Here is a 15,350-nt window from a genome sequence, read left to right as displayed (position 1 = left end):
GGAGATAGGCTGGGGGTGGGCAGGTGGGTGGCTTGCTGGGGCGGGGGGGTAGGGTGTCTTCTTTCCATAATTCTAATGTCCAAAATCGACACAAAGCGCAGCTCAGGATCAGTAATAGCTATACCACGCTTCGATGAGCAAAAGAGCGAAAAGGTTTGGCTGAGTCGGATTAATGTATGCTTTGCACGTCAGACGAGAACAAACGAGTTTAAGCAAATCACCCTTTACACCAGGAGGTGCAGGGAATAATGTTGTTGAGGGCCACGATTTCCTGTCAAGTCTGAACCACGAGATTCATATTTTTGGGCTCGATGAGGTCTGCTCTTGTCCCCTGCATCGTGAATAGACTGAATGTGTTCCTGGTTGTCTGTAAAACGTTCAGCTTATTGTCATGACGTAAAAAGGGATGACATTTCGTGTTCAGTATTTCAGATCTATCAAGCTCTGGCTGTACATTGCTATAATGATGGTGGTTTGTGACTTGCTTATTCGGTGCGTTTAGGACAGCATCTTGATCTGTTACACTCGTAGTATTGGGGTCTTTTCTCCCTGTCAGTACCAGAGACACAGAGTATACAGAGCAACAGGAAGTTAATTGCCAAGGTAAGGGTTTGATTGGTCTTTTTTTTCCCAGACATTTGTAGCATTGGATGCAAGCAATGCTTACATGTCAGGGACGAAAAGCTGTACTTGCCTCACATGGACGAATGTAATCAAAGTCTATTTCATCTTAATGTTGTGATGTATTTAAACAAAACACACACAACATGGAAAACAGTTTTAGAGGCTTAGAGAAGATTTTGGCAGGGCCTCTGTGGAAGGGTTCTTAGATTGATTTTATTTAGCTGTGTTGTAACTTGTGACTAAGGGTTAACCATTAGACCAATAAGAAAACAGTCTGTCAAATGTCATGGCTAACATGAAACCTTGGAGGGAGTTTTACATAACCCAACATGGTTACTTGCATTGGAGTAAATGCATGTGTAGCCTTTGGGGAAGCCATTTTTTGCCGCTTCAAAGTGAATCCAGAGGTAGCTTAGCATATGGTATCGAGTGATTTTTTAAAATATGTTCCAGATGTTTCTCTGTATCCTGTAAGGTCTCCAGCTTGAGCTTGTGAACAGTCAGATGTATTTGATAGGAATGGTAACCCATCATTGGCTGTTGTGAGAAGCTCGTTACCACAGCGCACACTACCAAGCGCGAGGATTGTTACTTGAAATCCGATTTAAATACAGTATATAAAGATGCAGATATTATTTTTCTCATGTTGTTATTTTATGATTAAACTTTAACAGAAACATAAAACGACAAGATGTATAGTTATCTAAAAGGACTGGAGCGTGGCATGGATGTGGACGTTTTTGTAGGATATCATAAGCTGTTTTCTTTTTTGAACAAAAACCACTACATGTCTCCGTTGTGTGCTTGTGTGTGTATTTGTGTGTATGAGAGAGTGTGTATTTGTGTGTGCATACCTTCTCTTCCCCCTCTCTATTCCCATGTCTCCCTCCATCGGCCTTTTTATTGGAAGCGGCAGAGCTTGAGGCTATTCTCAAGCTGCACAGGCTTTTGAGCTCCTGACACAGCAATGCCCGTTATGTCACAACCGTTGCTTCCGCACGTACCCCTCCGTCTCCGTCCCGGGCAGTGAACTGGGGCAGACAGTCATCCTCGCTCAGCACCCATGCAGCGCTCCGCTACGCAACAACACAACACAGAAGACGTCAGCTCAGCTTTGAGCCTCCACGGCAACTGAAGCTCAGCGAACTGTAACTCCCGGAATGTTCTGCTCATGTGTGTGGGGGTTGTTTAGGAGGGGAGTGATTGATCTCTTTGATCTCCTCATTTTTCTTATTTTGCTGTATCGAGGTTATCAGGTGCTGTAGGCTACCTATATGAGTTAAAAGTATTCACTTGAGACCCCTCCCCCCTTCTCCTCACTTCACCCCCTTCCAAATCATTGAATGTTGGCTTGAGTGTTGTCCTTTTGAGTATTTGAGTAGGCTATTTGCTACATTACTCACATACTAAAAATCCACGGAGGGGTTTTGAGGGGTTTTGTTTTGTTTCTCTATGAGGCCTGTGAATTAAAGGCCTGAGTATTTTGAAAATGTGCATCTCAAGGTGGTGCCATAGTCTGTTACACACACCTGTGTTACTCTGTGTTATTTAAATGCATTTACGTTCCAGTTCTTTTCAGTATTTTCAGGTGAGGAGTCACCGGTTATTTATTGTCCTGTGCACTTTTATTTTCAGATGATGCAATGTTGCTGACCAGCCTTTTTTTCTAATTTGAAAAAAAAATAACTAAATGTGTTACAAAGAGTTATGGAATGTTTCTCAAAATTATGTGTGTTTTTTGATAATTATTTCTGGACATTTTTTGCTATATATGCACACTGAAGTCAGTAAATGTAATATTCAGTAAATGTGTCATTCACAACCAAAGCCACCACCTACTTCCTCTCCTCCCCCTGCATTACCCTACACTTTAGTTTCAAACTGAATCTCATACACATACACCGTAGATAAATAATGTCATGATATTTTTGGTAAGATTCTCTAATAAGGTTGACTATATAAAAACTATGCAACTCCTCTTGTGAACTTCATCATGGCACTGTAACCACTAGTGCAAGTATTGCTATCCAAACTGCATTACATGCATGCAGCAAGTAACACTGACATGATTCACACAGGAGATATGTATGAAGTTCCCAAGACAATGTTACGTAGGGCTTTCTCAACTGTTGCATAGTTCTTATTTAGTCACCCCTCAATAAGAAAAACATGTTTGTGCATTCTTCTTAAGTATATGACAGACTGTGCTTTTAGTTTGGCCAAATATCCTTTCGTTTCATATCACATTGATTGTATATAGGAAACTAGAAACAAGGCTCGTAGCGGTGGTGTGCGCAGAACACCAGGGTGTGATATGTGTAAACATGCTGAAATAAATGACAGTATGTAACTTAAACAAAACTTTAAAAAAATAAAAAAAAACACCAATAAATATTGACACAGTTAGTTTGAACCTGTCTCTCTGATGAGCTTTTGTGTGTCTGTGTGTCTGTGTGTGTGTGTGAGTATATGTGCACCTATAGTATTTAACCATTATCTTCACAAGGCTTAACAATCTTAGTATGGCCTTGGATTATATCATTTTATACAGTAGAATGGATTTTCGATTTCTGATAACTTCAGGCACAGACGTTGCACTTCCTTTAAACTCTGTGGCCAAAATGTACAGAGTTTTAAGCTCTAGCCAAAAGGTACACTGAGTTTATCTCTAACTCTCTCTCTCTTTCTATCTCTTACACACACACACATTCTCTCTCCATCTATCTGTATTGCACTACATATTGTAACGACTGATGCAACACACAGATGTCCAATCAAAGGTTTATTAACGGAAGCAGGAAACTCACACCAAGACCAAGACACCATTACATAGGAAACACAAGGGAAATCAATAAAACAAGCATGATACACAAACAGGGTAGTTTGGGACATTCATGTCCCTTAGTAGCTGCTACTGTAATACCTCTGTTGCTACCAGTAGCAGCTTGTGGAAGAGAAACAGCTGATGGATCTGAACACACAAGCGCTGGTAAACCAATGATTGGCTGAATAAATGAATGAAGCAGAGACGTCGGCTCATGCGATGTGGCTCTCCCAGTCCCAGCGCTGACTGCAGTGGGAACCCCTGTTGCACGCGCTGTTGAGGTAATTGGTTGTAGTCGAATAACCCTGAAAGTACCTGGGGGAGACTCACTCCAAACAACTGCAGGCAACTGTAGATGGTGAAGAGGGGAGGTGGAGGAGAGGGAAGATGGAGTAGAGGGGAGGTGGAGGAGAGGGAAGATGGAGGAGAGGGGAGATGGAGGAGGAGGAGAAGTAAGAGGGGAGATGGAGGAGAAGTAAGAGGGGAGATGGAGGAGAGGGGAGGTGGAGGAGAGTGAAGAGGGGAGATGGAGTAGAGGGGAGGTGGAGGAAAAGTAAGAGGGGAGAGGGAAGATAGAGGAGAGGAGAGAGGGGGGTAGGTAGCAGAGGAGAGCAGGGGAAGTGAGCCAAATTCAAAGCTCTGTCCTGGGCCTTAATTTCCTCTTCCTGTCCATTCTCAGTTTAGCCCAAGGCAACCGCCCACACCAACATATGCACACAGGCACACACACATACAAATGCATGCATCAGTGCACACAAAAACAATTCACACACATACACACATTTACACACAAACACAAATGCACATACACACATGTATGCACACACTATCTCTCTCTCACACACACACACACACACACAATCTCACACACCACTCTACATGCACTCCACTGGCATCCTTCATCACACAGCCTGTCTACGGTCCCAACGGTCCGCACTGTTGATGTCTGGGCCAGACTGTTTTAGCAGGACACTTCCACGGCTCCATGGCTCTCTACAACTGACAACTGACATGGCTGGTGAAGGCCACACCACAGCAGCCTCTGGAGAATCTCACGTGTTGGGGTTTTCACCAGGAATGTTTTCTCTGGAGGTCATATTTCCCCCCATTCATCTCTCTCTCCGCCTCTGTCTATCCTTCCTTTATGCCCTTGTTTCTCTTTCTCTCTCTCTCTCTCTCTCTCTCTCTCTCTCTTTCTCTCTCCCTCTGGCATGAGTGAAGTGAAGCTGCTTCCCTTCCTTCCCGATGATTGCACATTTTCTTCTCCAGGGCTCCATTGTCTGCTGAGAACATTTGATGTCAAAGCCAATGCAGTGTTCATTATGACACACACACACACACACACACACACATGTGCACAAGCACCATCAGCCTCCATATTGTAGGACCAGCCTATTCCACCCCAGTGCTACTGAGCCCCTAGGGATAGCTCTGGTATCACTAATAAAGCTGGCTATGAATGATTTATGGCTATGAGTCTATGTGTATCATAATTATGTGTGTGTCCATACAGTACGGGCTCATGAATGTAAATATATGTACTTATTGATGTGTGACTGTGTGTGTGCGTGTGTATTGATGGTAATTTTGATACCATAGATTTAATAGAGACCCAGTCAGACCAATAGTATGAAAAATCAGGAACAGAGTTTATTTACAATGATGCGCATCAAGGGAGAGACAGCATGACTTCACCTAAAGATCCATCAGCTGCTCTAACTAGACAAGGAAATAGTTAGGGTTTAAGTATCCTTCCAGGCTGGAGGAAGATGGCGTTGGTCATCCCATCTCACGTGGACTACACTGAATCAGACTGATCAGTGGCAACCTGGTAATCCGGAGCAGATAGCTACTGACACAGCCATGCAGAACAGTGAAACACTGCAAAGTCATAATATTCCCGCTTATCTCTAAATACAGTCACACACAGATATACACAGGGACAGTACAGATATCATACAGTCATTACATAGAATCATACTTTTTGTATCAATTGGCAAATATTGGACATAATGTTCTATTCCACTTTCTCTCAGTATGTGTTCATGAATGTGAACATATGTGCTTATGGAGTGTGTGTGTGTGTGTGTGTGCGTGTGTGCTTGCACGTGTGTGCGTGTGTGTGTATGTTAAAGGATGAGCGAGTGTATGTGTTTGATGCTCATTACAGTGTGTACTGTCCTTGAATCTGAATGTCTGCTCTCCTACTTCAAGAGTGGATGTTGAGAGGATATTGAGAGCTTAAAGAGGGTGGATGTATGAAGGTCAGCACAAAATAAACACATACACTCTGCTTCTCTTTGTCTCACTCACACATTAATCACTGTTTCTATTCACTTCTTCATTGATCATTCATTTCCTTTTCTTTGTCATTTCAGTTTCAGTTTTCAGCCCACTTTGTCAGTGTGTGGTTATTAATATCTGTCTGTAAGAATATGGACAATGTATCAACCCTCACAGGCGGAGAGAGAGAGAGAGAGGGAGAGAGATTGTTAGGACATGTAGCCATGGTAAGTGGTGAAGGTATTATTTTCTACCTGTCACTGTGTTGCTGTGATCATAAAAAAAAACTACAAATGGGTTGTTGTCTAGACGCTTGCTGATGACCCTTGCAAGCCTCCTCTCTCTGCCACTGGGCAGCTCTCTTCATAGCCTCCCTCTTTTCCCTCTGTGAGAAAGAGATTAGCTTGGAGACCCTGCAGTGGACAGACCGTGGCACCACTGGAACATCTTGATGAAGGTCCTCGGAACATCAGGAAGTCCAGAGAGCTGATTGGATGTGGATGTGGAAGTGTCCAGGCCGCTACCTCCTCCACTGCGGTCAGCAGTGACTCTACGTGCCACATGATGGGGAAATGTATGCGGTCAGCAAGCACACTGCAGTCCAAGCAACTCACTGGTGGTGATTCGTGCAGCCTCCTCTCCCTGGCTTTGGGCTTCTCGCTTCATAGCCTCCCTCTCTGCCCTCTGTAAGAGACAGGTGGGTGTGGAGACTTCCTGGCAGTGGACAGACCGTGGTGCCCTGATAGGAACTTCCAGGAAGTGGAAACCATTTTGTGAATAATTCAATTCAATAGTTGAAATGAGCAATATGTCTCAGCAGATGAAAGCAGTCTCTCTGTGGTATTTGAATAGCATCTGAGATGCAGTTGCTTGTGAATTTGACTTTCCTTTTCAGATGCATTCTTGAATGTCCTGTTGCACTACTAGTGGTCCTGGGTTAAGTATTTTTTGCCCTTCCCATTTAGGCAAATCTATATGTATTTCTGTTGAATGTATGTGTGCTTGTTTTTATCACCCCTTAGCTTTCATTGGGACCATAGATATCCAGTGTGTTGTGTGCTACAATACCCATCGCAGTACCTTGGCTTTGTGGAGATAATGACAAAGCAAAATGGCTGCGCAAATGGCAAGCCAAACATTGTTTATGTTTACAAATGGATTTGTCATTTATCATAGCAGTGTCTTTTTGTGTTGTAACACAGATTGAGATATTGCCAACTTAATGAGCATGGGGTTTATCATAGCAATGTCTTTTTGTGTTGTAACACAGATTGAGATATTGCCAACTTAATGAGCATGGGGTTTGTTCACTATTGATCGTCTCCTGAAGCACATACATCTCCTTGGTGTTTCTATCACACACAGGAGTGTGCACGTGTCTATATGTGTGTGTGGGTGTGCACATGTGTGTGTGTGTGTGTCTTATCTTAGTGTGATCTATGATATCAAATGTGCATCTCTGCCTGCATCCATCATGCATTGCTGGTCCGTGTCGTCATCCCTCCCAGCATCCTCTGGTGGCGAGGCACCAGGCGCTCTAATCCCACCGCCAGTGTGTGTGTGTGTGTGTGTGTGTATTATTTATGTGGAGCTGCCGCAGAGGCGAGCGTGAACCACATTGCACTAATTTCGTGGCCCAGCTGACCCACTTCTGCTCATCAGCAGATCGGGCGACTCCCTCCCTCCTTCTATCATCTTTTCCTCCCTCCCTCCCTTCTATCATCTTCTCTCTCTCCCTCCATCCCTCTATCATCTTCTCTCTCTCTCTCTCCATGTCTGTCTCTCTCATCTTCTCTAGTTCATTCATTCTCTATCTGTTCACACACACACACACACACACACACACATCACACAAGCGCATTTGATCCTCTTTTGGGTTGTGATGTGATTGTTGTGTTTGATGTGCTGGAAGCATGTTCTGCCTTCTTTCATATACAAGAAGTAGATCATTGGCTTTCTTTCTCCATATGGTTCTTTCGTCTCTGCTTTCTGCCCTCATCAACATCTCTCTCTTTCTCTCTCTGTCTCTCTCTCTTGCTCATGTCTGCTCTCTCTCTCTCTCTCGCTTTCTTCTAACATTGTCATTCAGGCACTCTTCCACTGATTCTTTCTCCTCCCTTTTCTCTGTCTCCTTTCCTCCTCCACTCTCTCTCTTTCACTTCTCCACTCCTCCTTTTCAGTTGCTCTCATTCTCTCCCTCCCACTCTCTTTCTCTCTCTTTTCCTCCCCTCTTTTTTAGCCTCTCTCTCTCTCCATCTTCCTTCATATTAGCCAGGGCAGCGGTGGCTCTTTCTTGCTCCCTCCCTCCCTTCCTCTCCCTCTCTCTCTCTCTCTCTCTCTCTCTCTCTCTCGTAGCGGCGGTGCTTTATATTTGTTCTTGCCCCGCAGAGCCATGGAGAATTTCTCTTAAAATAGTGCACTCCTTTCCTTTCATCTCCCGCGTGGCAGACGGGGGACAGAGAGGCAGAGAGATGGAGAGAGAGAGACAGAGAGAGAGAGAGAGAGAGAGGAGTGGCACATGCCACAGGGACGCTAATGCACTAGCATTCTGTAGAGGAGCTCTGGTCACAGTAGCTGGGCTGACTGGCTGTCAGGGCTGTGTGTTAACGCTGAAGGCTGAGCCACCCTCACCAAACCCTGCTGTTCTGGTTTGGCTCATGGGGTAAACATGAAGGACATTCTATGGATGGAGTGTGTAATGATTACTGCAGTGTTGTACTGATATGGTTCATATAGTAGAGATGGTCTTTGCAACTCCAGGGTGTGAATTGAATAAATATTTCAATAAAATAAATAAAAATTCAATAAATAATTTTGACCTGATGCTCAGAAGGCTGCATTACCTTTTGTAATGTAAGGTGTTTTCCATAAATTATTGTTGTATAATAATGTAACTTTATATAATATGATTTAAAGGAGCTTGAATCAAGAGAGAAAATCCTCTAACCAAAAGCCAACATATTCGCCAAAATGTAATTTGATGATCAGAGAGACTGGAGGATGCTACAAAGTACTTGGAAAGTGTAGGTCGTACAAACATGACAGCCAGAGATTATCCCAAAACTCCGCTGCTATGACTTTCATCGGGTGCTGAAGGAGAAACTTTGAGGTCAGTAAATTTGGGCAAGATTTCGCCCCTCAAACCACCTTCCTGTGAGCAGCAACTGCCCTTGTTTTTCTTTTCCTTTCCATTTTTTGAAGGGGTGATCGGGGAGAAGAGGCGTTTCCTGGTCGGCTCGCCATATGCTCAAGTTTCCTTAAGGTCACTCACTTGTGAAAACTACAGCTGCACTAGATTGCTTCCAAATGGCCCTCTCAAAAAAAAAAAAACACAGACAAAAGTCCCTGCCCCTGACATTTCCCTTACAGCTGATTTGTTTTGTTGTGGTGTAATTATGGAGTAACAAAACAACAACACGTATTGACAGCATGCCTCCAATCTAAACGGTCAGCTTAAATCAGGCAGGAACTGGCCGCCGTGGTGCTTATTGTTAGGAGCATGGAGCAAGGGGTCAGCTGAACCATAACAAGGGGAAAAACAAAGCAATAAAAATGTCAGAAGTGATCATCCTTCGGCAGCACTGGCAGTATTACAGGAGCTGTTTTTAACCGCCACTTTGCTAAGGCTAGCATTTAGCATCATGTGAAGAGGATCCTGTACCATGCTGTGTAATAACAAGTACACAGGGGCAAATGTCCATGTAGTTTTGTCATTGTATGACTTTACAAGTCCACAGGTACTGGGAACCGTGTAGCTAATGTTAAGTCAATAAATACACTTGCTCTTCTTTTTTCATGTTGTTACAAAATATACTGCTCAAAAAAATTAAGGGAACACTTCAATCATACACTGGATCGGTACTCTGACACTGTTTTGTTCTGAGCACAAGTAAAACTTTTGAGGTGAGTGTTTTATTTTGCAAGAACTGTCAGACATTCTGTGAATGTAATTTGAGAATGGAGAAAAGGGTGGAAGGTTTCAAAAAATGTGTTTTAACAATTGTGAAAAACTGTAAGTGTTCCCTTAATTTTTTTGAGCAGTAGTAGATTTAGGTTAGATTCAAGGTTATGTGCTGATAGGTCACCTATTTCTTTCAGAATTGTTATTTATGATCTTAGTGAGGACACTAAAACAAAACACACAGACTCCTTTAGGGTTGAAACATTTGTGCTCTTTAGTTAGAGTGCTGAATAAACAACAGTTTTTTGTGCAAACATATCAAGATGTTATCAGTTTCAAAATCAGTACAGAGACAGTTCCGAGGGGAGAAAAATAACAAACATCCATCAAAACCTATCATATACATATTCAAAGCAGATTTTACCAGCATGACTAACAACGTCAGTTCAGCACATTGGTGACCAAAAGAAGCAGATGATTGGATGAGGAAATATTAATTTTAAACATTAAGTCCGTCCCTAAATCCCCACTTAACTACTGCATGCATTAAAAGGAAAAGCCACTTAATGTCGCTTTAATCCTCTGTGGATGTTTAAGATGGAGCTCTTCTGATTAATCCCATTAGAAAACTACGTTTCTACGAGCACCGCAGGCTATGCACCTTTCTCCCCACGGCAGCCCTCAGCCGGAGATTTACCAGTCATTAATGTCACTCACGTCCTGTACCGACAGTACTCCAGTGGCACCAAGTGTTTCCAAATTCTGTCACTTTTTTAGGCAAGAGAGTGGCAGGCAGGACTACCTGTTGTTACAAATATCAGCTAGTAAAATCAACTAGCTAGTGAGATCAATCAAGTACAATGAAAGGGAATATATAGCTGATCTTTTATGATCCTATTTTGTACCCCAGTCCTGGAGGACACTGAGAAAGCTGAAAAAAGCTAAGAGCAATAGCTAAGGCTCACACTGCTGTGTTGACATTCCAGGCCAGAGTAGCCTTTTTTAAGCAAATGCCATAGACAATATGGACAGATAAATATTTTCAAAAGTAGTGAACCATCATGACCCTCTGTGATACCCCTATAGCTAGTCAGAAGTACAACAAACAAAACAGAAACTGAAAAATAATGCATGCAATCTAGTAAAAGACCATGTATTTCAAATGTGTAGCCTGTTCCTTGTTATTGGATATTTAAGTCAGCCCTTAGTCCAAAAACAGTTAGCCCTTGGCCCAAAACCACTGGTGTTTGGGGGTATATGGAGACATTTAATTGGGAGCCTCTGTGAGCTATTTATTCATGCATTTGGATCAAAGGCTACGTCTCATTACTTTACAATTACAGATGGCCTTATAATGCATTCTTATAGGTCGGTATATTTTACCAAGCATTCACCAAGCAATCAGTACATGTAAGGCCTCTAATAACTTTATAAAGAAGAAAATGTCATAGTCTATCTCAACTTCAGGAAGACTGAAACTGAAACTAGCAAATGATATGACAATATATTCCTTCTTGGTTCAAGCTTGCCAGTGAAATCATCATCAGTGTAGACACATCTAGCGACATAAATGTCAAATAAAATCCTGTGGACGTGCTCACAAAGGCAATTTGAAGGTAAGCACCATGCGAAACAAGCAGCAACGCATTTTGTACAGCTAAAGGAACAAAGGCGTCATTAAAATATGTCCTTCTTGAGGGGCATTGTTGAATGACAACGCAAACCCTCATAGGTTGCAGTGCTTTTCTACCAAAAACAACGAGTATTGTAAAAGTGTTTACCACCCTATAGGAACAGATGCCAATAGACACCCATCTAATGACATGTAAACATAAGTTCCATCTCTCTCATCTTATTACATCATGAAGCTGTCCTTCATCTCTGAAGACAGACATACAGGATATTCTTCTTGAATCTTAAGTAAAGACAAGCCAATGCTTCTCTGGCACCTAGCAGCCATCTACTAGGCATTGTAGTCGAGCCGCACAGACTAATCTTAGTGGCCGACTGTCCTTCGCATCATCTTTAGTGCAGTTAGAAATTATCCTAAATTATTATTAGCTCTATCGCTGCGTCTGCACACTGCTCGGCGTCACGCCACATGGTACATCTGACGTTCTCTCTTCCTTCCCCCAGCTGGGGGGCTGGGTTGGATTGGGTTTGGGGGGGGGGGTGTGGGATGGATGGGGTGGTGGGTGGGTAGAGGGGGGGTGGGGGTGGAGGAGAGAAAGGAAGTCGCTCATTCTGTAACTTCAAAGTCAGATTTACTCTCTGGCCTACATCCCAGTTGCCTGCCATGCTGCTGTAACTGACTGTCTCTGTACACGCCGCTCACACACACACACACACACACACACACACGGTGCAGGCAGGCAGGCAGGCAACAACAGAAGGTTCTGGAGAAAGATGGGGGGAAAGTCGTATGTGCAGACAATATACAATCTTGTTATATCTCTACAGCCATCTGTATGGTTACATGAGAGAAGAAAACAATAGACTTGTGAATGCCTAAAAAACATGTCTCTCCAACAGAGGCTGTGGTCTACGCTTTGTAACAAGTGAAGCCATTTGGCTCACTTGGGTGTTTAGGTCCTGCAGTGGTTCAGTAATAGTCTCGACTGATCACCACCTCAAGTCAGACGATTTCTGAATAAGACAAAACTGATCAGTGATGGCATCACGTATCACAAGGCACATTTGCCACATATAAAATGCATTTATGCAATTGTGCAAAATAAATAAGTAGTTAGTTACACAAATGGGACAGAAATGGTGCTGGTTTCGATTGCACATACACTGTCTCTCAAACTTGGTCAAAGGAGTGCACAAGCACCCTTGGGTCTTCACCTCTCTCAGTTCTGGTGCTCTGTTTTGTTTTTGAGTACTGGCTGAGAGAGGGCTCGTTTTCAGTTTAATCGTGAAGGAATCTGTTTGTTTTCAAACACAAAAAAAACCCCTCACGTTCATTTTAAGCTTTGGTGCACAAAAAACAGACACCAGCTTGCATGCCTTACAGCAGATTTACAATAGATGCGTGTGTATGTGTGTGTGTGTGTGTGTGTGTGTGTGTGTGTGTGTGTGTGTGTGTGTGTGTGTGTGTGTGTGTGTGTGCTTGTGTGTGTGAGTTTGTGGGAAGAAATACATTCTACTCAGAAGACAGAACAAAGGAAATAAGTAAGGAAATGAGCAGTGCCCTGGCTTTTCTTGTGACATGTAATTCAGATTCATGAACAGCCTCCTCTCACTCGTATTCTCTCCCACTGTACTTTCAAAAAGGTTGCCAGATATGTCCCATTTTGTCCCCCATGTCATTTTTTCATCTCTCACTGCTCCTAAATCAATCAGAGGGCCAATTGGGGAATAAAAAATCCCCTAATATGGGTTTTCAACAGTATAGTGAAATCTGAGTCAACCAGGGAGAGAGTGAGGCTGCGAGGGCACTTCCTGCCTCTGTCCAGATGCAGGCTACTGGGCAGCCTGTGTGCCATATCAGAGCTGAAACACACACAGACACACTTTACATAATCCCATTACCTCTGGAGCTAAGCAAGGGATTGGAGCCAAGAGCTGTGTGTGTGTGTGTGTGTGTGTGTGTGTGTGTGTGTGTGTGTGTGTGTGTGTGTGTGTGTGTGTGTGTGTGTGAAAAAGTGATACAATGCTCATGGTCAAACTATCAAACACTGAGCAAACAGATATCAAACATGAAAGTCAATTAATATGTGTTCAAACATAGTGATGTTTGAGCTTAAGTGGGTGAAGAAAAATGGAAACAATTCTACTCACAGTTTCCAACTGAAATTGAGTGTAAAGTTAACACAAATGTAAACTGCCAGTTGATATATTAAGATTCTTTCATGGTATATACATTATGTTTATTCACACTACTTTTCTACTCTTCAAAAATAGAACTTTTCATTGAAAATATCTGAATAAATTAGATAAATAACTGGTTTGCAATATTTCCTTTTTACATCCCTTTATATACAGCTAGGTGGGACCATTGTGATACTGGTTGGTGCAAAATCTGATAGCCATGTATTTAACAAAATAAGGAAACATCAGGCCTTTAAATAAACACATGCACCAAAGCCAGTGCCTATATAGATTGGGAATTATTTTCACTCTTGAGAACGGTCAGTAACTCCACTCATTTAAAAGATCACATGTATAATCATTTCACTCTCCACCTTGCTGTCAATCCCTTAATGCATTATCTATTGACTGAAATCTAAGGGAAAGGGGAAGGGAAAAAATCAGAGCAGCCGACAGGGCGCACAGTCAGGGTAGGAGAGGAGCGCCACCTGTTGGTTCGGAGTGGAAAGTTCCTGGGCTTGGAGGTGAAGGGTGATGGGTTGATTATGGGTCCTACTGGCCCGCAGCCCTGGCTCTGGCCTCCATGAGAGAGGCCCTCTGCTCCATGGCTGCTCTCATGGCTGTGGTCATTGCTGGGGTCATACCGGGGCCTTGGGGACCCTTGTTCTTGCCGCCATACACCACACATTGGAAGTAGGGGATCTTGCCTGTGTGCCAAAGTGAGGTTGGTTGATTAATTATTATATAATTATTGATAGTGAATGAGACAAACAGGGGAGGTGTTAGGAGAATAAGTTAGGGAGAACAATAAAAAGTTCACTTTCACTGAAATTAAATGCATAGCTGTACCACAATGTATTTTTTGGGTATTTTATTGTAGTGTAGTGTAAAGCATATAGTCATTATCAGCCAGTGTGTGCTTGTAAGCAAGGTAGATCTCAAGAGTCCTATTATTTGGTACATTATATTCAAACTCGAGTACCTGACCTGCTCTCAGCAGCAAAGCAAGGCATAGAACAACCATACTTTCTTAGATTTAGGAAAGAAAATACAGAAAAACACTTTTCAAAGGCCTCTCTCATCTGTTGAAAATCTTTAGAAACTTTAAAAAGGTTGCTGTCCTGATTCCAAAAGAGATTTAGAAGGGAAAAAAAACCCATCCCTGGTTTCTGTTTGAGAGGCGCTTTGAGTGCTGTCTGTCCTGTGTAAACACACAGGTGAGATGGCCGATGGGTAAATGGTTCTCACCTGGCTTTTTCTGGTCTGCTCCGGTTTGTGTGGACTCAGGCTCTTCTGGTGAACACAATGAGACAAGACATCAGAAATAACACAGAAAGAGGAGCTTTGCCAAATGTAAACATGCAACCTGCTCATAACCCACACACAAAGAGGGGGGGATTTCAGACGTGTGGAAAGTGGGTCTCCTACAAACACCCTGCCACTGTGTAGTGGGGAATGGTGGCGCAGTGGCGTTAGGGAAGAAGAAGAAGAAGAAGAAGAAGAAGAAGAAGAAGAAAAGCTCTTGGTGTGTGAGTGTTTTCTCTCTCACCCATCAGTCACATCAGGGAGAGTTTGCTAATCCCCTGGGTATGGAGGGGGGGTAGGTGGTGGGGGGAAGGGGGGCATGAATTTCAATGAAACAGGTGACCTTCAAAGGATTCTTTGATGGATGGAGACCAAAAAAAAGGCTGGTAACAGTCCAGCCATTTCAGTGTGACATTACGTAAAAGCATGTATGGGGAGTATTAGAGATGCATGTAGTTTGGTGGGTTGGCAAATAATATTAAAAAAGGAATGTACAGTCCTGAATACTTGTTATTATGCATAATGCTATTATGTTATTATGTTATTTCAGTCTGCAGCATGTGTGCGTACAAATGCAGAACATCCAGGCAGTGGGGCTAT

The 15,350-nt window shown here is 42.9% G+C and overlaps 1 protein-coding gene across 2 annotated transcripts in view; it reads right to left on the bottom strand.

Annotated features, from left to right (window-relative positions):
* Nucleotides 1-11,980: 11,980 nt before the first annotated feature.
* The window catches only part of trdn (triadin), a 60,991-nt gene continuing 57,621 nt past the window's right edge, over nucleotides 11,981-15,350 (bottom strand). For both annotated transcript variants that reach the window (XM_076272094.1, XM_076272095.1), the window contains 2 exons: nucleotides 14,694-14,738; nucleotides 11,981-14,152 (listed from right to left, as the gene is read on the bottom strand). In XM_076272094.1, the coding sequence (XP_076128209.1) occupies nucleotides 13,998-14,152; nucleotides 14,694-14,738 (200 nt within the window). In that variant the 3' untranslated portion in view covers nucleotides 11,981-13,997. The remainder of the gene's footprint in view (nucleotides 14,153-14,693; nucleotides 14,739-15,350) is intronic.

Source organism: Alosa pseudoharengus, unplaced genomic scaffold, assembly GCF_046254945.1.
Source record: "Alosa pseudoharengus isolate Yale_2024_CS ecotype anadromous, Long Island Sound unplaced genomic scaffold, YU_APseudo_1.1 YU_APseudo_1.1_scf_7, whole genome shotgun sequence".
NCBI classification, from domain to species: Eukaryota; Metazoa; Chordata; class Actinopteri; order Clupeiformes; family Clupeidae; genus Alosa; species Alosa pseudoharengus.
The sequence above is the reverse complement of the archived record's forward strand: the minus strand, read 5'-3'. Positions and strand labels throughout refer to the sequence as shown.